The following is a 25,209-nucleotide window of genomic DNA, read 5'->3' as shown; positions in this document are numbered from 1 at the left end:
ATCTCCCTTTTCTTTGTCCTCTCAAGACCACCCACTTGAGTGTCTCCCCCTCTACCATCATCCGGGACGTCATCATCATCATCAACATTGATTGGTGCAGCCGGGGAATGTGAGGAAGAGGGCTCAGAATCATGTCTACCCTCTTCCGAACCTTTAGAAGAACAAGCAGAGGAAGATGATTCATCAGCCAAGTAGAATCTACCCGGGACTTGTTGAGATTGGGTGTTAGGTGGGGCTTGGTCAGAGTTTCCCTCAGAAACTTCCCTAGACGGGAGATACTCATTGGTGTCTGATGATTTAGGGACTCTGTTGGCCGTAGCCTTTTTTCTTAACACTCTCTGGATGGCTAGTGGTAGGTTACTCTTGCTTCGTCCTAGGCCTCAGCCTCGGCCTCGAGAGGGTTCTGCCCTCCCTTTTGATGTATCTCCTCCACCACGTGATCTAACCATCGTCTGCAATTCATAACAATAAGAATCAGTTAGAGTTCAGGTACATAGGACACATATATATGCATGATAGTTACAGGTCAGTTGTGAAAAAAACATAAGAGGCAGTGCGGACAACACAAAAGTGAGTGCGGTCGCATACTACCAAGTACAGACCGCACAAAAGTGAGTGCGGCCGCAGACTGCCAAGTGCGGACCGCACAAAAGTGAGTACGGCCGCACAATTTTGAGTGCGGCCGCACTGCCCCAGGTCCACACTACTGGGCCTCTGATCATTTAACAGTGCGGACCGCATAATTTTGATTGCGGACCGCACAATTTCACTGTGGACCGTATATTTTTGAGTGCGGTCCGCACAATTCAAGCATACAGATGCCCTAACTTAGAGACTGTGGACCGCACGAAAGTATGTGCGGCTGCACAATTTGGATTAACATGGCACTGCTTTGCGATTCATACATGTTTTGCAAGAATTAGACACGGCCCTAACAATTAAGCATGATTAGCTATTTACGCAGGCCTCAATTAACAATTATGAAGCTACCCACATGATTTTGAGCAAATATGACTAACTATTGATATTTTTAGGCATGAAATTAACACTAGACAAAAGAACAAAACTAAGAGAAGATGAAAAATCTAAAGATGAAATGAACATACCAGTGATGGAGGATGCATGTGAGAATCTAAGAGATGAAATGCTTGAAGTTTGAGAATTAGTGGGGGTTGCACTATGTTTGCTTAGGGCTTGAAGGTTCAGAGAATGTAAAGTGTTAAAAATTGAAAAAATACCTATTTATACTTTGACCCGTTGGGCCTAAACCTACCTGAGTGTGGCCACACAATTTTGAGTGCGGTCCGCACGCATTACCTATTCCTTCGAAGACGTTCTGCGGACCGCACAAAATTGTGTGTGGCCGCAGAATTTGTGTGGACCGCACAATTTTGTGTGCAGCCGCACTTTGTTAAGGATTTTTGACAGGCTAAACTTCAGAGATCATGCAATTTTGACCTTCCAATTGTGCGACCGCACATAGAATTGCGCGGCCGCAGAGTGATGACGTATCTCTGAAGTTTATCTCACTAAAAACATAGATCTAAACAATTAGTAGTTAAAATGCTATCAGAAACGGCCGGGTAAGTTGCAATGAGTTTAATATAGTCACGTCATTCTCTGTTTATTGATTTTATTCTGGTATCCATCTGAGAAGTTCAGTACAGTCTATAATAGGAAAGGAGATGCGATGTTATATTGTCTCAAGTACAATTTTCGTTGCTAGAAAAAAGCAGCAAATGACACAAATAGAAGTGAACAAAACCGAAAAGATATTCGTCTTTATTTAGAGGGGGTTTGCTAAGCTTATAAATTGATTAAACTGGTTTATAAGTACTTTTTGACTTATCTATACGTTTGGTAAATACCCAAACTGCTTATAAGCTAAGTGTTTATAAGCTAAAATCAGCCATAAGTCATAAGTTGGTCACCCCCAACTTATGACTTTTTAGCTTATAATTACTTTTAGTTTGACCAAGGTTTTTACTAGTTTATCCTTAACAATATTTTCTAATTCACAAAATATTTTTCCCAAAATAAATTTTCTAACTTTCTTTTCATTCCATATTCGTTGTTCATCTTTTTCTTTACAAAAAAACTTTTTAATTTATAATCTTTTGTAAAGTATTTAAGGATATTTTAGTCGTTTTAATAAAAGAATTACTTATCAGTTTTTTTCACCAAACACATTAACTGCTTATTATCAGTTTCAACACGTCTATCCAAACACGTAAGTGCTTATTTAAAAAATTGATTTCAACACTTAAAAATATTTTTCAGCACTTCAAACTTATCAGCTATTTACAATCAGCTAATCCAAACGGTCTCTTAGATCTTAAAACATAGATACTACTCTACTACTTATTGGTCAACATTTTGAATATACACTTATTTTACTCGGAGACCATACTTCATGTGGAATTTTTTTTTGTGAACTTTTCAACGAGCTAATAACTGTGGACTTGCACATGTATATTTCAAATAACAACTCATCAGATTGAGTCTTAAAATTGATACATCACAACTCCAAAAATTTAATCATAGTATAGTTTATTCCCACTAGTAAATAAAGATGAAGCTTTCTTTTCTAAAAACTATCTTTTTGTTGTGAAGACTAAATTATTAATACAATAGTTTTATTAGATGATAATTAAATGAACGAAAAAGAAAAGGGTCGATCCAATTAAGAATAAAAAATCACTTATCTTAAGTAGTGTGATTATCGTACAAAATGATAATCAAGCCAAGTGAAGACTCAGGGTTATATATATTTCTTTGCCCAATTTTACATTAAACAAACCCTACATGAAGGGGCAGTACTAATGTCTGACATTCTCAAGACTAGGAATAACATATATAATAAATCTCTGAGCATAGGAAATTTCCAGCTTGCTAATTAACAAACATGAACACTGTATTTCAGAAATTACTCTATGAAATGACAAGTAGCTAGCTAGTTCAACTAATAAGATAGTACTATCCATAGATTCATCTATAGATTAGGGATAAAATAAGTTAGAGAGCACACCACGTTCAATCTTCGCATAACCCTTGTGGCCCCATTCCTTTCTCCAACTATTTTTCACCAAATAGAAGTCCACGCCATCTTCTACACCATACCCAACAATTAACAGTGCTATGCATAGCTTCTTGTAATTACCTTCTTCAATCAATTTCTTTGTGGCTTCATTTTTTAGATTGGTAGGGCCCATGTATACTTTCTGCAATTTTTTTTTAAAATAAAAACACAACACACAATCAAAACATATATCGTGTATCAGTTTAAAGAATGAAAAAGAAAGTTAAATTACTTCACCTCGCCGAGAAAATCGTTAAAACTTGGAACATGAGGAACAGCGCAAGTTATAGGTTGCTGCTTAATCAAATTTTCTATTGCTTTCTTGTTCAAGTTCTCATTGACTCTCTTAAATCCTTTTATCTTCACAATATCCCACAACAAAACGTTACAAACTATCTTAAATTCTATTTGAAAATTAAGAAACAAATTAAAACTATGTATCAAACAGTGATACTTACCTCTTCAGATGGGCCGTGACACTCACCCCTTTGTTCAGTAAAGGGATATTTTACTTCTTTAACTATGCCATGGTCCCTAGCAAAGGTATATGCCTTTGCATAGGAACAAGGAAAGCATTCGTTCTCTTCCAGATATTCAAACCAAGTAGGCTTGTTATAGTGAGTGTACATGCAATCTAATAAATGTTGCTTCGAAAGGGGAACTATCTCCCCATTAATATGAGCACGCGCCGCGGTAATAACTTCTGTTGCGGCGAAAGCCCAACAACAACCTATCAATAAAAAGGTTATTTGTCAAGAATTTCAAAGAGAAAGACAAACTCATAACAATCATATTTGAATTGAGTAAAAGTGATAAAGAATTAATGAAACATACAACAATGTCCTTGATCATCCACCTCTAAATGGCAATTTTTGCCCCCCCCCCCCCCACCCCCCCAAACTAAACTCAATCTGAAACATCCAAAAATATTAACATTAAACCAATGTAAAAGATTCAGTTAATTGAAGATTATACCCAAGGCATGCAGTCAATAGATGCAACAAGTTAATAAAGCTAGAAAAACTAGGACACATTAGCTAAAAACAATGATCCTCCTACGTTCTTTTGGAAGAAAGAGCCTTCCACAGCCAATTGCTTATCTTCTGGTTTGGAGTAGCTTTGTCGTCCGGGGGTGCTTAGGCTCTAGCACAGATATTGATTGTTTGCTCAGGCCTTGCTCAGATGGTTTCGGCTCAGGACGCACCTGCCACTTCTCAGGCCGGGGAGGTACTCATACTCATGTTGCCCGTACTGCAGAGCAGGTTGTGCAAGGACTTCAGATACCGGGGGCACTACCAGCCCAGCCGGTTGTAGCTGCTCAAGCCTCGGTAGTCCCCGTTATGGCTGATGATGAGCAGAGGAGACTTGAGAGATTTGGGAGGCTTCAACCTCCATCATTTAGCGGTGTTGAGTCAGAGGATGCTCAAGGTTCTCTGGATAAATGCCAGGGGATGCTTCGGACAATGGATATTTTGGAGACCAGTGGGGTCTCATTCACTACTTTTCAGTTTTTTGGGGCTGCCTTCAGATGGTGGGAGACTTATGAGAGGAGCAAACCAGTTGGTGCATCACCACTTTCATGGCATGAGTTCTCCGTATTATTTCTGGAGAAGTTTGTGCCACAGACCCGCAGAGAGGAACTGCGCAGACAGTTCGAGTATTTACATCAGGAGGACTTACCCATGACTCTATATGAGATGCGGTTTTCAGAGTTGCCTCGTCATGCAGTTTGGTTGGTTCCCACTGAGAGGGAAAAGATCAAGAGGTTCATTAATAGCCTAAACCAGCTGTTTCGTTTTGTTATGACTATGGGAATATAGCAGGTGCTAGATTCGACGAGGTGGTTGACAGTGCTCGACGGCTAGAGATGGTCCGTACTCAGGAGCGTATGGAGAGGGAGGCCAAGAGGCCTCGTGGTCCGGGTAATTCCAGCGGTGTTCCTTTTGGGGGGGCAGCCCTATCACAGTAGGGGTCATCCTTATAGTCCCGCTCATATGGCTCGTTCAACTCATCGTGGCACATCAACTAGCCATGGTCCATACAGTGCGCGATAGAGTCAGTCTTCTCTTGGTGCACTTCCAGCTCAGAGTTCATCTTGTGCACCATCAGTTCAGGGTTCATCTGTACTAGGTTCTTCTGGTAGTTATTCTGTTTCTCGAGGCCCTCCTCAGAACTCGCCACCATTTTTCGAGAGGGATTGTTATGAGTGTGGAGAGCTGGGGTAATGTGAGGAAATATTGTCCCTACTTTCCGCGAGGTCCAGTTCAACAGAGGAGTCAAGCTACAACTCCTGCACCAGTTGCTTCACCACTCGCCTAGCCAGCTCGGGGTGGGGCTCAGTAAGCTAGGGGTCGCCCAAGAGGGGGAGGCTGATCATATGGTGGTCAGACCCGATTCTTTGCTTTTCCTACCAGGTCAGATGTCGTTGCTTCAGATGCAGTGATCACAGGTATTGTCTCAGTGTGCCACAGGGAAACTTCTATATTCTGGTTCCACTTATTCGTATGTATCATCGTATTTTACTCATTATCTGGATATACCCAGTGAGTCCTTAGTTTCACTTATTCATGTATCTACGCCGGTGGGCGATACTATTATTGTGGACCGTGTGTATCGGTCGTGTGTTATAACTATTGGGGGACTGGAGAGTATAGTTGATCTTTTATTGCTTAGTATGGTCGATTTTGATGTTATCTTGGGTATGGATTGGTTGTCTCCTTGTCATGCTATTCTGGACTGTCAGGCAAAATAATGATATTGGCGATACCGGGATTGCCGAAGGTAGAGTGGAAAGGTTCTTTAAATTATGTTCCCAGCAGGGTAATTTCTTATTTGAAGGCCCAACATATGGTTGGGAAGAGGTGTTTGTCATATTTAGCCTTTGTAAGAGATGTTGATGCAGATAATCCTACTATTGAGTCAGTATCGGTAGTGCGAGACTTTTCGGATGTATTTCCTGCAGACCTGCAGGGTATGCCACCCGACAGGGATATTGATTTCAGTATTGACTTGGTGCCAGGCACTCATCCCATTTCTATTCCTCTGCATCGTATGGCACTAGCTGAATTGAAAGAATTAAAAGAGCAACTTCAGGAACTTCTTGATAAAGGGTTTGTTAGGCCTAGTGTGTCACCTTAGGGTCCACCGGTTCTGTTTGTGAAAAAGAAAGATGGTATTATGCGGATGTGCATTGACTACAGGCAGTTGAACAAAGTTACAATCAAGAATAAGTATCATTTGCCGCGTATTGACGATTTATTTGACCAGCTTCAGAAGCTCAAGACTGCCTTGACCACAACTCCACTTCTAGTTTTGCCTTCAGCTTTAGGCTCTTATACAGTGTATTGTGATGCTTCTCGGATTGGTATTGGGTGTGTCTTAATGCTGGAAGGTAGAGTGATTGCCTATGATTCGCGCCAGTTGAAGCCACATGAAAAGAACTAACATGTCCATGATTTAGAATTGGCATCCATTGTTCAATCATTGAAGATTTGGAGTCACTATCTATATGGTGTGTCTTGTGAGGTATTTACAGATCATCGGAGTCTTCAATACTTATTCAAACAGAAGGATCTAAATTTGAGGCAGCGGAGATGGTTGGAGCTGCTAAAGGACTATGATATCACTATTTTGTATCATCCCGGGAAGGCCAATGTAGTGGCTGATGCCTTGAGTATAAAGGCGATGAGTATGGGTAGCCTTGCATTCATTCCTGTTGGTGAAAGGCCTTTTGCAGTTGATGTTCATACCTTGGCTAATCAGTTCGTGAGGTTAGATGTTTCGGAGCCTAGTCGGGTTCTAGCTTGTGTGGTTTCTCGGTCTTACTTATATGGCCGCATCAGAGAGCTCTAGTATGATGATCCCCATTTGCTTGTCCTTAAGGAGACAATTCAGCACGGTGATGCTAGAGATGTTACTATTGGGGATGATGGGGTATTGAGGATGCAGGGTCGGATTTGTGTGCCAAATGTAGATGGATTGTGTGAATTGATTCTTGAAGAAGCCCATAGCTCACAACATTCCATTCATCCGGGTGCCACTAAGATGTACCAGGACTTGAGGCAACACTATTGGTGGATAAAAATGAAGAAAGATATAGTTGGGTTTGTAGCGCTGTGTTTAAATTGTCAACAGGTGAAGTACGAGCATCAGAGACTGGGTGGATTGCTTCAGAGACTTGAAATTCCGAAATAGAAGTGGGAGCGTATAACCATGGACTTCGTAGTTAGACTCCCATTGACTTTGAGGAAGTTTGATGTTGTTTGGGTGATTGTAGATCGGTTGACCAAGTCCGCGCATTTTATTCTAGTCGGCACTACTTATTCTTCGGAGCGGTTGGCTTATATCACGACCCAAATTTCCCATGGGCCGTGATGGCGCCCAACGTCGTAGCTGGACAAGCCAACAGTGAACTAACCGTATATCTACTCTTTTAACATTTTTGAAATAGTTTATTTTAAATTATTACATAAGTAAGAGATGAGAAAATTTAATAAAATAAAACGTAACAAATTGTAAGATCAAGTGTAGTGAAATAAATACTCAAAAACCATTAAGTGTCTACTTGTAAAATTCCAAGACCTGGTATCACAAGTGTATGAGCAACTAGTAGGATACACAAAATACTAAACTACTATCTGAAATAAAGTAGACAGAAAGTAAATACAAAAGAAAGACTTCGGGTGCTGCAGAACGGCTCGAAAGGCAGCTCACCGCTAAGTCTCGATCTATCAGGAGTGCGCATCGGGATGATGTCCAGATGCACCTACCTCATATCCTGCACGTTTAGTGCAGAAGTGTAGTGTGAGTACATAAACAACATGTACCATTAAGTAACTAGTCTAACCTCGAAGAAGTAATGACAAGGGGTATACTTCGACACTTACTATTGGCTAACAATAAAATACGGAAATTCTAAATAAGCATGAGTTATGTAAACAACCATAAATCTCCATGACAAGCGATAAACAAATATTTCTTTCACTAATAATAAATCCCAAGTCAATTTACATCATTTAAATAATTGTAACCTCTCAAGCCAATAAAATCATATCAAGAAGATTAGGCTCCAAGTAATATTACGCACGATTTATGCCGAGGTCATACGGCCCGATCCAAAATATATGTATATATTGTGTGCATTGCCGAGGGTTGAACGACACGAACCATAGATGCATCTATTAACCTGCCAGGGCGAACGACTCGCTCCCATGAGAGTAGAAGAAATTTACCTCGCTCGCGGAGATACTTGCGACGCGAGTGGACATAGATTTCTCAAAGTTATTATAAAATTCTTCCATTCTTCCCCACACATAAGAAATTTAAACGGGAGATTTTAAATCTTAAAATTCTTAAATCTCACCTCTAGTTAAGACAATTAATATATATGACCAACATAATAGAAAAACAAAGCATGGTGTAAGCCTAAGTCTACCTAGACATCACAGAGAATATAGCTACGCAAAGACTCTCGTCACCTAGTGCGTATATAGCTCCCCACACATATAATTCACAACAAAATATGCCTAAGGGGATGAGTTCCCTCTTACAAGGTCAGGCAAGAGACTTACCTTATCTCAAAGCTTACTTTTCGATCGACAATTGTGCTTTAAACCCTCCACTCGGTGCCAACCCTAATTGAAGAAATTCCTAAATTTTACACACACACACACCCGGGCCCACGTGCCCGTATTCTGGAAATCTTTGAAGAAAGTTGTTACCCATAACCTCATGAAGTCAAATATATAATTTTCACTAAATTCCACAACAATTTTCGTGGTTAAATCCCATTTTTATCGAAAACCTAGGTTTTTCATCTAAACCCATGATTTCAAAAAATTTACATGTTAAATGTTACCCATAATCTATGTATTAAACTCACATCAGGTAGAAATTACTTACATTCAATAACTAGGTTTAAATCCCCCTTTTTGAAGCTCCAAAATCGCCCAAGTGTGCAATAAAGGCACTTAAAATAGCCTAAGTCCCATTTTAAAAAGAACCACATTGTCTCCAGCGATTTCGCACATGCGGTCGCTAGGCCGCATCCGCGACATCGCTTATGCGGACCAAGGTCCGCTTCTGTGGAGGTGCATGAGGCTGGCTGGTTTCGCTTCTGCGGGCGGGAGACCGCTTCTGTGGCGAGCTTGTCGCACCTGCGACCCCTTTCATTTCTGCGACCCCCCTCTTCGCACCTGCGCATCCGCAGGTGTGGTCACCTTGCCGCTTCTGTAAACACTGGGCACCCTGGGTTGTGCCGCTTCTAAGAACACTAGGCACCCTAGGTTGCACCGCTTCTGTGAGCTTGCACCTGCGGCTAACCCTCCGCGGGCGCAATTACACCAGAAACCTGGTGCTTTAGCTCTTCTTCCAAGTCTAAACTTGGTCCGTACCTAGTCCAATTGACACCCGAGGCCCCCCGGGCCTCGCCCAAATATACCAACAAGTTTGAAATCATAAAACGAACTCACTCAAACCCTCAGAATGCGTAAAACTACATCAAAACTAAGAATCACTCTCTAAACTAGTTTGAATCAACTTATGAACTTCAAGTTCTTCCAACTGACTCTGAATTCCCCGAAACATACTTAGACTACTCGAAACGACACCAAATTTTGCGTGCAAGTCTTAAATCACCATACAGAACTATTCCCGATCTCAAAATTCCAATTGGACCTCGATAACACCAAATCGTACTTCAAACCAAATTTAAAGAACTTTAAAACCTTCAAAGAGCCAACTTTCACTATTAGGCGCCGAAACGCCCCCGGGTCATCCAAAACCCGATCCGAACATACGACCAAGTCCGAAATCATCATACGAACCTATTGGAACCGTCAAATCCCGATTCCGAGGTTGTTTACTCAAAACATTGACCAAAGTCAAACTTAGCCCTTTTTGCCAACCTTAAGGAACCAAGTGTTCCGATTTCAACCCAAACCCTTCCAAATCTCGAGCTAACTATCCCCGCAAGTCATAAAATAGTAAAATCACATATGGGGAGCCTTATTTAGGGGAACGAGGTTCTATAAAGCAAAACGACTGGTCGGGTAGTTACATTCTCCACCTCTTAAACAAATGTTCGTCCTCGAACGGGTTTAGAATCATACCTGGAGTGCTGAATAAGTGTGGTTATTTGTTCCGCAAGTCCTTCTCGGACTCCCAAGTAGCCTCCTCGACTGGTTGGCCCCTCCACTGAATCTTTACCAAAGAAATCCTCTTGGACCTCAACTGGCAAACCTGCCTATCAACAATGGCAACTAGCTCCTCCTTATAACCCATGCTCTCATCTAGCTGAACTGTGATGTAGTCCAACACATGCGACTTGTCGGAATAATACTTCCGGAACATAGACACGTGAAAAACCGAATGAACTCCTGACAGACTAGGAGGCAAAGCAAGCTTATAAGCAACCTCCCCAGCTCGCCTCAACACCTCAAATGGACCTATAAATCTTGGGCTCACCTTGCCCTTCTTCCCGAACCTCATGATTACCTTCATCGGAGAGACTTTCAAGAGGACTTTCTCGCCCACCATGAATGATAAATCACGCGCCTTCTGATTCGCGTAACTCTTCTGTCTGGACTGTGTTGTGCGACGTCGCTCCTAAATCAACTTTACCTTTTCCAAGGCATCCTTCACCAAATCAGTTTCAGATAACTTAGCCTCGCCGGGCTCAAACCATCTGATGGGCGAACGACATCGTCGATCATATAATGCCTCAAATGGAGCCAGCTTGATGCTGGACTGATAACTGTTATTGTAGGCAAACTCGGCTAAAGGCAAGAATCGATCCCACTACCCTCTGAAGTCAATCACACATGCTCTGAACATATCCTCCAAGATCTGAACCGCCCGCTCTGACTGCCCATGGGTCTGCGGGTGAAAGGTTGTACTGATCTCTACCCGAGTCCCTAACTGACTCTGTACTGCCCTCCAGAAATATGAAGTAAACTGAGGGCCTTTATCATATATGATGGAATCAAGCACACCATGCAACCAAACTATCTCCTGAATGTAAATCTGGGCCAATGTCTCTGAAGAATCCGTGGTCATAACCGGAATGAAGTGTGCTGACTTGGTCAACCTGTCGATAATGACCCAAACTACATCAAACTTTCGCAAGGTCCGCGACAACCCAACTACGAAGTCCATAGTGATGCTCTCCCATTTCCACTCAGGTATAACCATCGGATGGAGTAGACCACCTGGCCTCTGATGCTCATACTTAACCTACTAGAAATTTACACATCTCGCCACATACTCGACTATGTCCTTCTTCATCCGCCGCCACCAATAATGTTGCCTCAGGTCGCGATACATCTTCGTAGCCCCTGGATGAATAGAATACCGAGAACTGTGTGCCTCTTCTAGAATCTTCTCCCTTAAGCCATCAAAATTAAGAACATATAGGTGACACTGGAGCCGCATATCACCATCCTCACTGATAGTCACCTCTTTGGCACCACCCTGTAGTATCGTATCCCTGAGAGCCAATAAGTACAGATCATCAAGCTGACGATCCTTGATTTTCTCGAATAATGAAGACTGAGCGACGACGCATGCAAGAACTTTGCTAGGCTCCGAGATATCCAGCCTCACTAGTCTGTTAGCCAAGAACTGAATGTCCAAAGCTAATGGCCTCTCCTCTACTGAAATGAATGCCAAACTACCCATACTCTCCATCTTTCTACTCAAGGCATCCACAATAACATTCGCCTTGCCCGGATGATAAAGGATGGTAATATTATAATCTTTGAGTAACTCAAGCCACCTGCGCTTCCTCAAATTGAGATCCCTCTGCTTGAACAAATGCTGCAAGCTACGATGATCGGTGTAAACCTCATAGGTCACCCTATAAAGATAATGCCTCCAGATCATAAGAGTATGAACAATCGCGGCCAACTCCAAATCATGCACGGGGTAATTTTTCTCATGGGGCTTCATCTGACGTGAAGCATATGCAATAACTCGCCCCTCCTACATCAATACACAACCCAATCCAATGCGTAAAGTGTCTCAATACACGGTATACATCCCTGAACCGGAAGGCAACACTAGAACCGGTGTCGTAGTTAGAGTTATCTTGAGCTTTTGAAAGCTCGCCTCACAATCATAGAACCAACGGAACAGAGCATCCTTTTGAGTCAATCTAGTCAAAGGTGTTGCAATGGATGAGAATTCCTCCACAAACGGGCGATAATAACCTGCCAACCCTAGGAAACTCCTTTTCTCAGTCACCAAAGTGGGACGAGGCAAACTCTGAACTGCCTCAATCTTCTTGGGATCCACCTTAATACCCTCTCCTGATACAACATGCCCCAAGAATGCCACAGACTCTAGCCAAAACTCACACTTGGAGAACTTAGCATATAGCTCATGTTCCCGCAATGTCTGAAGCACCACTCTCAAATGCTACTCATGCTCCTCCAAGATACGCAAGTAGATCAATATGTCATCAATGAAGACAATGAAAAATGAGTCAATATATGGCCTGGACACCCGGTTCATCAAATCCATAAACGTCGTCGAGGCGTTAGTCAAGCAGAAGGACATCACTAGGAACTCATAGTTGTCGTATCTAGTCCGGAAAGTTGTCTTCGGAACATCCAAATCACGAATCTTCAGTTGATGATACCCCGATCTCAAGTCAATCTTAGAGAACACCCTGTCACCCTGCAACTGGTTAAACAAATCATCAATACTAGGTAACGAGTACTTGTTCTTAATGGTAACTTTGTTTAACTGGCGGTAATCAATACACATCCGCATAGTCACATCGTTCTTTTTCACGAATAACACCGGTGCACCCCAAGGCGACACATTCGGTCTGATGAACCCCTTTGCTAGAACATCTTCAAGTTGTTCTTTCAACTCCTTCAACTCTTTCGGGGGCATGCGCTACGGTAGAATAGAGATAGGCTGGGTACTGGAGCTAAATCAATACAGGAATCGATATCACGTTCTGGTGACATGCCTGGTAGATCACAAGGAAACACATCGGAGAACTCCCGGACCACGGGCACTGAATCAATCATCGGAGTCTGTGCGGTAGTATCCCGAACATAGGGTAAATAAGCTAAATAACCCTTCTCGACCACATGTCATGTTTTCATAAAAAAGATAATCTGACTAGATGCACTTACAGATGAACCCTTACACTCCAACCTAGACAGCTCTGGAAATGCCAAGGTAACAGTCTTGGCATGGAAATCAAGGATGGCATGATATGGAGATAACTAGTACATGCCCAAGATGACCTCAAAGTCGGTCATATCAAGCAGCAGAAGATTCGCTATAATCTCATAACCATAGAATGTAACAATGAAGGACCGATAGACACGATCCATAACAACAGAATCACTCACTAGAGTGGACACATAAACAGGAGTACCTAAGGACTCACGAGGAATATCCAGGAAATGAGCAAATAGAGATGACACATATAAATAGGTACACCCCAGATCAAATAATATCGAAGCATCCCTACCACAGACAGAAATAATACATGTGATCACGGCATCTGAGGCCACTGCATCTAGTCTGGCCGGAAAAGAATAGAATCTGGTTGGAGCGCCACTGACTTGGCCTCCACCCGCCTGGCCTCCCTGTGGCCCTTACCCATCTGCCCTCCGCCTCTAGGCAGCCAGATGGATAGTACGACAACTGGTGCTGTAATCATAGGCTGAGAACCCTGTTGTACTGCCTTACCCCGAAGTGTGGGGCAAAACCTCTTCATGTGGCCAGGATCCCCGCACTCGTAACAACCTCTCGGAGCGAAAGACTGTTGCCCTGATGTCTAACCCTGATGGCCTGAATACCCACTGGAGGAACCCTGAATATATGGTGGGTGGTAGGAACTCTCTCATATGGCGTTGATATAAGATCACACTAGAGCACCCCGAGGAGGCGGCGATGCTGGATATGTAGGCCTGCTTGGATGACCTCTCCCAAACTAACCTCTGCCCCCAGATTGAGCACCACTGAATCCTCCAAAATGACGGAACCGCTTGTCTCGCGGCATCTGCTCTCGGTCCCGCTGATGATAACCCTCAATCCTCCGAGATATCTCCACAACTAGTTGGTAAGAGGTCCCCATCTCAACCTTTCGGGCCATAGTTGCCCGAATACCAGAGTGCAATCCCTCAACTAACCTCCATACTCTCTCTGTTTCAGTAAGAAGTATCATAAGTGCATGGCGAAACAACTAAGAGAACCTCGCCTCATAATCGGTCACTGACATTTAGTCCTGGTGGATCTGCTCAAACTGAAACTACAACTCTTCCCTCTGGGAGGGTGGAAATACCTATCCAAGAAAAGCTGTGTAAATTGATCCCAAGTCATGGGAGGAGAACCTGTTGGTCTGCCAAGAAGATGTGACTGCCACCATCTACGGGCCCTGCCCTCTAGCTGGAATGTAGTGAAATCTACCCTGTGGGACTCTAATATGCTCATATTGTGCAGTCTGTCTCTGCACCGATCAATGAATTCATGGGGATCCTTATGTCACTCATCCCCAAAGACAGGAGGGTGTAGCCTAGTCCATCTGTCCAATATCTTCTGTGACTCACCGGTTGCAGCTGGTCTGGGCTCAGGTACGGCTGCTACTACTGGATGGGCCCCGCCCATGGGTAGTGTGATCGAGGTCTGATTTACCGTAGCTGCATGCCCAAGATCCTGAGCAGTAGGGGTCTATGCTCCCCCCTTCAGCCTGAGATGTGGCTAGGTTTGCTGGAAATAAATCGGCATGGGTCATAGTATCCATGAACCGTAGCATACGGCCCATGACCTCCTGGAAGCCCGATGCTGACATAAAATCTTCCGGAGCTGGCTCTGCTGCAGGTACCTTGCCCTGCTCCTCAATAATGGGATCCTCTACCGGATCCGTTGGTGGCATGGCTGGGGCAACTCTGGGACGTCCTCATCCCCTACCTTGGGTCGGTGCCCTCCCCGGCCTCTTCCTCGGCCTATAGCAATAGGGGAGAAAATCCTCGTGGGTCTGGAACATCCGTCGTGCGCGTTCTCACTATCTGTGAGAGAATAAGAGAAAGATACTTAGTGTAACATCAATTGCATGATAGGAGATGAGGAAAGAGTGTTTTTTCCTAACACCTTATAGCCCCTCGAAGATAAGTACGTACCGATCCAAAAGACTCTATTAGGCCTGCTCATAACATGTGATACCTATGAGAACCTAGTGCTCTAATACCATGTTATCACGACCCAAATTTCCCATGGGCCGTGATGGCGCCCAATACCACCACTGGGCAAGACAACAGTGAACTAACCGTGTATCTACTCTTTTAACATTTTTGAAATAGTTGATTTTTAATTATTACATAAGTAAGAGATGAGAAAATTTAATAAAATAAAACGTAACAAATTGTAAGATCAAGTGTAGTGAAATAAATACTCAAAAACCATTAAGTGTCTACTAGAAAAATTCCAAGACATGGTGTCACAAGTGTATGAGCTACTAGTAGGATACACAAAATACTAAACTATTGTCTGAAATAAAGTAGACTGAAAGTAAATACAAACGAAAGACTTTGGGTGCAGCAGAACGGCTCGGAAGGCAGCTCACCGCTAAGTCTTGATGAATCAGGAGTACGCGCAGGGATGATGTCCAGATGCACCTACCTCAGATCCAGCACGGTTAGTGCAGAAGTGTAGCATGAGTACATAAACAACATCTACCCAGTAAGTATCTAGTCTAACCTCGAAGAAATAGTGACGAGGGGTCGACTTCGACACTTACTATGGGCTAACAATAAAATACCGAAATTCTAAATAAGCATGAGTTATGTAAACAACCATAAATCTCCATGACAAGCGATAAAAAATTATTTCTTTCACTAACAATAAATCCCAAGTCAATTTCCATCATTTAAATAATTGTAACCTCTCAAGCCAATAAAATCATATCTAAAAGATTAGGCTCCAAGTAATATTACGCATGATTTATGCCGAGGTCGTACGACCCGATCCAAAATATATGAATATACTGTGTGCATTGCCGAGGGTCGAACGGCACGAACCATAGAGGCATCTATTAACCTTCCTAGGCGAACGACCCACTCCCATGAGAGTAGAGAAATTTACCTCGCTTACGGATATACTTGCGACGCGAGTGGACATAGATCTCTCAAAGTTATTATAAAATTCTTCCATTCTTCCCCACATATAAGAAATTAAAACGGGAGACTTTAAATCTTAAAATTCTTAAATCTCAGCTATAGTTAAGACAATTAATATGTATGACCAACATAATAGAGCAAACAAAGTATGGTGTAAGCCTAAGACTACTTAGACATCACATAGAATATAGCTACGCACGTACTCTCATCACCTAGTGCGTACGTAGCTCCCCACACACATAATTCACAACAAAATATGCCTAAGGGGGTGAGATCCCTATTACAAGGTTAGGCAAGAGACTTACCTTGTCTAAAAGTTTACTTTCCGATCCACAATTGTGCTTTATACCCTCCTCTCGGTGCCAAACGACTCCAAACTTGTCAAATGTTATACAAAATAATCAATACATATACAAAAGTTCATATCCTAACTATTAAAGTTATTTCCCAACCCTAATTGATGAAATTCCTAAAATTCACCCCCCGGGCCCACGTGCCCGGATTCCGTAAATCTTTGAAGAAAGTTGTCACCCATAACCTCATGAGCTCAAATATATAATTTTCACTAAATTCCATAACCATTTTCGTGGTTAAATCCCATAACCATTTTCGTGGTTAAATCCCATTTTTATCGAAAACCTAGGTTTTTTTATCTAAACCCATGATTTCCACAAATTTACATGCTAAAATCAACCCATAATCTATGTATTAAACTCACATTAGGTAGAAATTACTTACCTTTAATAGCTAGGTTTAAATCCCCCTTTTTGAAGCTCTACAATTGCCCAAGTGTGCAATAAATGCACTCAAAATAGCCTAAGTCCCGTTTTAAAAGAACCACACTGTCTCCAGCGATTTCGCACCTACGGTCGCTAGGCCGCATCTACGGCATCGCTTATGCGGACCAAGGTCCGCTTTTGTGGAGGTTCTTGAGGCTGGATAGTGTCGCTTCGGCGGGCGGGAGACCTCTTCTGTGGTCCTGCTTCTGTGGTGAGCTTGTCGCACATGCAACCCCCCTATTCGCACATGTGCATCTGCAGGTGCGGTCGTCTTGCCGCTTCTGTGAACACTGGGCACCCTGAGCTGAGCCGCTTCTGCGGTCCATGGCTATATTCTACGAGCTTGCACCTGCAGCTAGCCCTCTGCATGTGCGATTACCCTAGAAACCTGGTGCTTCAGCTCTTCTTCCAAGTCCAAACTTGGTCCGTACCTAGTCCGATTGAAACCCGAGGCCCCTGGGGCCTCGTACAAACTTACCAACAAGTTTGAAATCATAAAACAAACTCGTTCAAACCCTCAAAATGCTTAAAGCAATATCAAAACTAAGAATCACTCCCTAAACCAATTCGAATCCACTTATGAACTTCAAGTTCTTCCAACCTACTCTGACTGCGCCGAAACAAACTTAGACAACTCGAAACGACACCAAATTTTGTGTGCAATTCTTAAATCACCATACGGAATTCCAATTGGACCTCGATAATGCCAAATCCTACTTCAAACCAAATTTAAAGAACTTTAAAACCTTCAAAGAGTCAACTTTCACTATTAGGCGTCGAAACGCTCCCGGGTCATCCAAAACCCGATCCGAAAATATGTCCAAGTCCGAAATCATCATGAAAACCTATTGGAACCATCAAATCTAGATTTCGAGGTCGTTTACTCAAAACGTTGACCGAAGTCAAACTTAACCTTTTTACCAAGCTTAAGGAACCAATTGTCCCGATTTCAACCTAAACCCTTCCAATCACGAGCAAATCATCCCCGCAAGTCATACCTTATTTAAGGGAATGGGGTTCTAGAAAGTAAAATGACTGGTCGGGTCATTACAACTGAGATTTATATCTGTGAGATTGTTCATCTTCACGGTGTGTCAGTGCCCTCCGCCTCTAGGCGGCCGGACGGCTGGTGCGGCAGCTCGTGTTGTAATCATAGGCTGATGACCCTGCTGCACTGCCTTGGCCCAAAGCCTGGGGCACAACCTCTTCACATGACCAAGATCCCCGAACTCAAAACAAACTCTCGGTACGGTGGACTGTTAACCTGATGTCTAACCCTGATGGCCTGAAGGCCTACTGGAGAAACCTTGAATAGGTGGTGGATGGAAGGAACTCTCTGGAATGGCACTGAAATAAGGCCAAACTGGAGCACCCCGAGGAGGTGGCGATGCTGGATATGTGGGCCTACAAGAATGACCCCTCAAACACTAACCTCTGCCCCCAGCCGGAGCACCACTGAACCCTCCAGAATATCGAAACCGCTTATCCCTCGTCACTTGCTCTCGGCTTCGCTGATGAACACCCTCGATCCTCCGAGCTACCTTAACAACCAGCTCGTACGAAGTCCCCATCTCAACCTCTCGATCCATAATGGCTTGGATACTAGAGTGCAAACCCGCAACGAACCTCCGCACTTTCTCTACATCAGTAGGAAGTATTATAAGTTCATGGCGAGATAACTCAGAGAATCTTGCCTCATAGTCAGTCACCAACATCTGGCCCTGCTGGAGATGCTCGAACTTAAATCGCAACTCTTCCCTCTAAGAAAGTGGAATATATCTATCCAAGAAGAGGCATGTGAACTGGTTCCAAGTCATGGGAGGAGAACCTGCTGGTCTACCGAGAAGATAGGACTACCACCATCCACGGGCCTTGCCATCCAGCTGAAAGGTGTAAAGTCCACCCTGTAGGACTCTAATATCCTCATGTTGTGCAGTATGTCCCTCAAATGATCAATATAGTCTTGGGGGCCCTCATGTTGCTCACCTCCAAAGATAGGAGGATGTAGCCTGGTCCATTTGTCCAATAGCTTCTGCGGCTCGCGAGTCACAGCTGGTTTGGGCTCAGGTATAGCTGTTGCAACTAGTTGAGCACCGCCCACGGGTAGTGTGCCTGGGGTCTGATATATGAAAATTGCATGTCCTACAACCAGAGTAATAGGGGTCTGTGCTCCCCCTACTACCTGAGATGTGGCTGGGTATGTTGGAAATAAACCAGCCTGAGTCATAGTGTCCATGATCCGCAGCATACGACCCATGACCTCCTGGAATCCCGATGCGGACATGAAATCCAGCGGGGCCAAATCTGTTACAGGCACCTCGCCATGCTCTTAGATAATAGGATCCTCCACTGGATCCACTAGTGGCATAACTGGAGCAACTCTAGGACTCTTTTGTCATCTACTGAGAGTTAGAGCCCTACCTCGACCTCTGCCTCGGCCTTTAGCAACAGGGGATGCAGCCATCTGTGAGAGATTAAGAGAAATATACTTAGAACAATATCAACTGCACGATAGTAGATAAAGAAAGAGTAGTTTCCAAACACCCTATAGCCTCCCGAAGATAAGTACCAACGTCTCTGCACTGATCCGCAAGACTCTATTAGGCCTGCTCATAACTCGTGAGACCTACGTGAATCTAGTGCTCTGATATCATGTTGTCACGACCCAATTTCTCCTATAGGCCGTGATGGCGCCCAATGTAGTTGCTAGGCAAGCCAATGGTGAACTAACCATGTAATTGTTATTTTTAATAATTTTAAAGTAGTCAAATTTTATTTATTAAGAAAATAAGAAGTGGAAATTTAATAAAGTAAAGCTTAAACTAATGAAAGTGCAAATACAGCGAAATAAATATCCAAAAGCCATAAAGTTTCTACTAGCAGGTTTCCAAGACCTGGTATCACAAGTGTATGAGCAACTAGTAGAATACACAAAATACTAAGCTATTGTCTGAAATAGAATAGATAGAAAGTAAATACAAAAAAGAGACTCTGGTGCTGCAGAACGGACTCAGAAAGCAGCTCACCACTAAGCCTCAAGGTAACAGGGGTGCGCGCCGGAATGACTGCCAGATGCACCTGCCTCAGATCTTGCATGATTTGTGCAGAAGTATAGCATGAGTACATAAACAACATGTACCCAGTAAGTATCTAGTCTAACCTCGAAAAAGTAGTGACGAGGGGTTGATAAGTAGGGATTTTGACCGCTTATTTGCTCTCTTTTACTTGCATTTTAGCTCAAAGATGCTTAAAGGTATTCCCGAAAACTAATGAAATGTGCTTTTGTAGAGGAACATTGGGAATCAAGCCAAAGGAGTCAAAATTAACTCATAAAGGACTCAAAAGTGGACAAATTGTTCCTGGGAAATATTGAAGGAAATGTCCTTGAAACAACCATCAACGCAGGGGCAGTCAAAAGATATTATGTTTGATCCTCCATAAAATATTAATGTTCTCTGGTTGGGATGACGAAGACTTTCATTCTCGCTACCCAAACATCATTAACCCTTTTATAAACCCTTTGAGCTAGTTACTTTTCTTTGATTACCCTCTTTGGAACCTGAAAGTGTTATTAAAAAAAGATTTTAAAAAAAGGAAAAAAGATTTTTTTATTTTTTTTAAAAAAAAGAGAAAGAAGAAGAATACGTAGGCAGTCTCTCTTTAAGGTTCAGTCACACCAAAATAAAAATCCTCATTTCCCCAAAAATTGAAAATGGGGCAGATGTTACAATGGCTCGACGATGGTTTTGCGTGAAAGGTTTCAAAGTTGTAATTCAATCCAAATCCGTTTTACCCAAATCCTTTTTAAGTCCTTCCGATCAATTAACGAGAATGTTCCAAAATTGGAGGATACAGTCACTTGGATCTGATGCCACCAAAGTGAGAAATAAAATAAGAGTCTTATTGATGAAAACCCTCACGAGCACCATAGGGAAATGACGAGCAGAAAAGATAAAAATGAGAGAGTCTTGTTAGCGAAAACCCACAAAGAACACTATTAGGCGATGGTAAGAAGAGAAATGAGAGAGGTCAGCTGGTGAAAACCCACAAAGGTCACTACTGATCGAAAAGAGGATCTTCACAGCCATCTGGTATTAACAGTCTTGGGCAAAGTTTCTCGGTTTTGAGGCAAAACGTTGTGATGAATTTCTGAGAGTCGGGCGGCTTACACAGATTAGGCATCCAGTCCAAAAGTCATGTCATGTTCATTGAAGTTCGCAGGTACTCCAGATAAGTCCTTCTTTCCCTTCCCTGAAAGGGATACCTCTTGTCTAACTTCGTTGTCCATTACATTGTTTGTTTTTCCTTGAAGCCCTTTCTGTCTAACTTTGTTCCAAAACAAAGCAAAGAAGGGACGGCAAAACTGATTTATAGGGTTCTCGTTTGATACAAGCTAATATGCAAAAAAGGCACCCATGTATCGGCAGGGGCGTCAAATCGATCCCGAATGGCCATGGCAGCCGATGCTTTGAAATAAAAAATTGAAGTGACTACAAGTGCAAACTGAAATCTAAAAGGTCTAGTCCCACATGGCTAACCGTCTTGGCAAGGTTTGAAAAGCCAAGGGTTCCCTAAATGCTCTGAAATCAAAATTGGGAGAAAGAAATCAGTAGTGAAATGCCCACAAATGCAAAATAAAGTTGAAAAAAGTTAAGTCTCACGCGACGAACCGTCAAGGTAAAGTTTGGAAAACCGAAGGTTATCCGGGGGAAAAAGTGCAATCGGTATTCCGGAAACTAGCAGTTGGAGGTGTGAAGTTATCATCAGAAAAGCCGACCAAGATCAAGCAACTGAAACATTCAAGGCCGCAAAACCAACCACCGTTTCAAACTAACAATTATTCTTTGTTTGAAAAATAGGAAACAAGTGCAACCCTAAAGCAACCTTACAAGAAGCAGGTGTAAAAAATAAAAAATAAAAAAAGAAGAAGAAGAAGAAGAAGAAGGAGAAGAAACCGCGCAGGAGCTAGAAATAGCTCTGCAGTAGCAACAACTCCAAAAGGGAAGTCTACTTCAAATTCTCTCCTGCATTTACTTATTCTCTAAATTATAATTAAACAAATGATGAAAGAAAAACAAAACAAAACAAAAAAAAACTTTAAAATGATGAAAAAGAAAGGAAAAAAAAAAGAAGAAAGTTCAAAATCATGGTAGTATAGGATACATCAACTCCCTAGTCGTTTTTCCAACATACAGTCTTCACTCCCTAGTTGATTTTATTTTAGACATAGGGTCTCCACTCCCTAGTCGCTTTTCCAACATAGGTTCTCCACTCCCTAGTTGATTTTATTTGACATAGGGTCTCCACTCCCTAGTTGATTTTATTTTAGATATAGGGTCTTCACTCCCTAGTTGATTATTTTTAGACATAGGGTCTCCACTCCCTAGTCATTTTTCCAACATAGGGTCTCCACTCCCTAGTTGAAGTTTTTAGACATAAGGTCTCCACTCCCTAGTCATTTTTCCAACACAGGGTCTTCACTCCCTAGTTGATTTTATTTTAGACATAGGGTCTCCACTCCCTAGTCGGTTTTCCAACATAGGGTCTCCACTCCCCAGTTGATGATTCTTAAACATAGGGTCTCCACTCCCTAGTCGCTTTTTCAACATAGGGTATCCACTCCCTAGTTGAAGTTATTTTAGACATAGGGTCTCCACTCCCTAGTCGCTTTTCCAACATAGGGTCTCCACTCCCTAGTTGATTTTGTTTTAGACATAGGGTCTCCACTCCCTAGTCTCTTTTCTAACATAGGGTCTCCACTCCCTAGTTGACTTTATTCTAGACATAGGGTCTCCACTCCCTAGTCTCTTTTACAACATAGGGTCTCCACTCCTAAGTTGCTTTCATTTTAGACATAGGGTCTCCACTCCCAAGTCATTGTTTTCTCAGGGTACACCAATCCCGATATTTTACTTGCTTTCAATATAAAAATAGTATAGAGTTTTATGTTACAAATAACCCACGAAATTTTCCTAGTGAAAACAAGGGCAGAAAACTTTTGTTCGTTTCATTTGTTTTGGTGTCTGAGCGGGTTTTTACCTCGAGGCACAAGGTTCGAGATGACGAAAAGGAGACGTCTCAATCCAAAATAAAGAAAAAATAAAGAAAATAAGTGAATCCAAAGTGCAGAAGCGGAGAAAAGATATGGACTGCTCAAGACATGACTAAAGTCACAAGCTTTACATGTCCCGTCTTGATCAGAAAAAGCCGAAGAAGAATGAACTAGCACCTGCAGCTAGCAAGCATCAAGATTCAAATCAGAGTCTATGTGAATAACCAAATAAGACTCAAGATCAAGTTTTAGAAGACTTATAGATAGGAATCTTGTAATTCATAGTTGATAGGCTTGTTTAGTCTCTTTTCATTTTTGATTTTGGTGTAATAAGGAGCTCAGCAAGAAGTAACAACAACAACAACAGGGAAATCACAACTTTTTCGGTAGTCCCAACTACCAATATTCCCAGAACTACACTGACCTAATTCAATTATAGCCAAGGATATGTAGGCAACCTCTGAAGCAAGGTTCAATCAAACGTTTTCAAAATGCTTCCGAATGAAGTGTCAAACGGGTAAAATATTGCTCATAATTGCTCACTTTATCTTTGCCCGAAAACTCTTCATGTTTCCGAGCAAAGAGGGGCAGCTGTGAGCACATAAATTTTGCCCGATGAAAATACTCCTACAAAATCCACACACAAAAAGAAAAAAAATCTTTCTAATTGTTTTAATGTTATAAAATTTTTAGGAATTTCTTATTAATTGTTGTTTGCATTTAGTTTCATATTTAATATTTTAAAATTATAAAAAAATACCAAAAAATGTCCAAATCTTCATTACATAGCATTTTAGGTCTTAATTGTATTTAGGATTTAATTACATGAGTTAATTATATTATTAAACAAAAATCACAAATATAATGATCATTTTTACATTTTTAGCTTCTAGTTTTAAATTAGTAATTTCCTTTCATTAGTTTTAAAGTAAAATATATAATTATGCTTAATTCTACAAATTAGATTAATTTAGGACTCAATTTAGGTTTTTAATTAATTAGGATTTAAAATCAAAAAGAGAAAAAGAAAGAAAAACAAGGAAAGGAAAATAGGCTGTTATTTATGTTGGGCCAAGCATTTTAGAGGCCCAAATGGGGGAAATCCGCCTAGCCCACAAACATGCCCCAGCCCAGATCCTTCTTTAAAAATTTGGTCCAACTCTTAACACCCAAACGACCACGTCCCCTCCCCCCTCCCTTCTTCAATCCTATCCGTTGATTACACCAGATCGAACGGTCCACAACTAACTCTTCAAACCCATATAACTGTCTGAATTCCTAACCCCCAAACCCTAGAGACCCGTCTCAGAACTCTCTCATCTCTCACGCCTCATCGTCTCCGCCACCGGAAATCGTCTCACGGCGGCTGGTGAACACCAAATGGCTTCAAACTTTCACCATGTTATCTTCAGTTTCCTCTCATCCCAAAGCCTCTAGCCTTATCCCTCAAATCTCTCCGAAATTCCAGTCATAGCAGATCTAAAAACGCCAAAAACCCTAATTCGCTTCTTGTTATTTCTTTCAGTAATTTCATAATCGACTTGACTTGATACTTGTGTTGATAATTTGTTCTCAATGAGAACAAGCGATTAACATGAGTTTTGGCTTATTTCAAAGATGTCAGAATATGACTTCACTATCGTCAACCAGCCAATGCTTTAATCTCCCCTTTATCCAGGCAATCGTTCTTTTCTTCAAGGGTAACTGCTTTCCTGTTTCATTTAGCTTAATCTTGCATTTAGTAGTAATTCTGTGTTTATTGTTCATTTGTTTAGGTTAATTAGTTCATTACATAATCATGTTAGTTTCAATTTTGTTTATTAGTTTAAATTGCATAAGTTTAATCAATTAATTAAAATAGTTTGTGTGTTGCATTAGGTTTTGTTCATATCCGTATGTTGTTTTTTGTTTGGTGTGGTTATTTGACACAATGGTAACTTTAGGGGGTGAAAGGGTAATAACAGAATCTAAAGGGTCAAAGAAAATTTGGAAAATTAGGAAATTTGAGTTCTTTGTTTGGAGAAGCTTCTTGAAGAAGGACTAAAGTGCAATTGCATAATTGAATTAGGTCAAATTGGGGTCAAAAGAAATGATTTTCAATAGCTAAAGGGTAGGAGATAAAAGAAGCATCTAGAAACACGGACAACTATCCAAATTCAGTTT

General features: G+C 41.9%; 1 protein-coding gene across 1 annotated transcript; it reads right to left on the bottom strand.

Annotated features, from left to right (window-relative positions):
• Window positions 1–2,817: 2,817 nt before the first annotated feature.
• On the bottom strand, window positions 2,818–18,709 carry LOC107822782 (ervatamin-B-like). Its single transcript, XM_075239309.1, has 4 exons — window positions 18,427–18,709; window positions 3,538–3,809; window positions 3,317–3,439; window positions 2,818–3,221 (listed from the first exon to the last, which is right to left on the bottom strand). Exons 1-4 carry the CDS (start codon window positions 18,707–18,709, stop codon window positions 3,000–3,002), a joined length of 900 nt encoding a protein of 299 aa, XP_075095410.1. The 3' UTR covers window positions 2,818–2,999.
• Between the last annotated feature and the right edge of the window lie 6,500 nt (window positions 18,710–25,209).

The sequence above is a fragment of the Nicotiana tabacum genome, chromosome 19 (genome assembly GCF_000715075.1).
Source record: "Nicotiana tabacum cultivar K326 chromosome 19, ASM71507v2, whole genome shotgun sequence".
In the NCBI taxonomy this organism is placed as follows: Eukaryota; Viridiplantae; Streptophyta; class Magnoliopsida; order Solanales; family Solanaceae; genus Nicotiana; species Nicotiana tabacum.
The sequence above is the reverse complement of the archived record's forward strand: the minus strand, read 5'-3'. Positions and strand labels throughout refer to the sequence as shown.

Excerpts from the sequence above, each read along its gene's own strand:
- LOC107822782 (XM_075239309.1), bottom strand. The coding sequence starts at position 18,709 with ATGTTGGTGACTGACTATGAGGCAAGATTCTCTGAGTTATCTCGCCAT. Across the intron at positions 3,440-3,537 it reads GTCACGGCCCATCTGAAGAG|ATAAAAGGATTTAAGAGAGT; the intron begins GTAAGTATCACT and ends GATATTGTGAAG. Across the intron at positions 3,222-3,316 it reads TTAACGATTTTCTCGGCGAG|AAAGTATACATGGGCCCTAC; the intron begins GTGAAGTAATTT and ends AAAAAATTGCAG.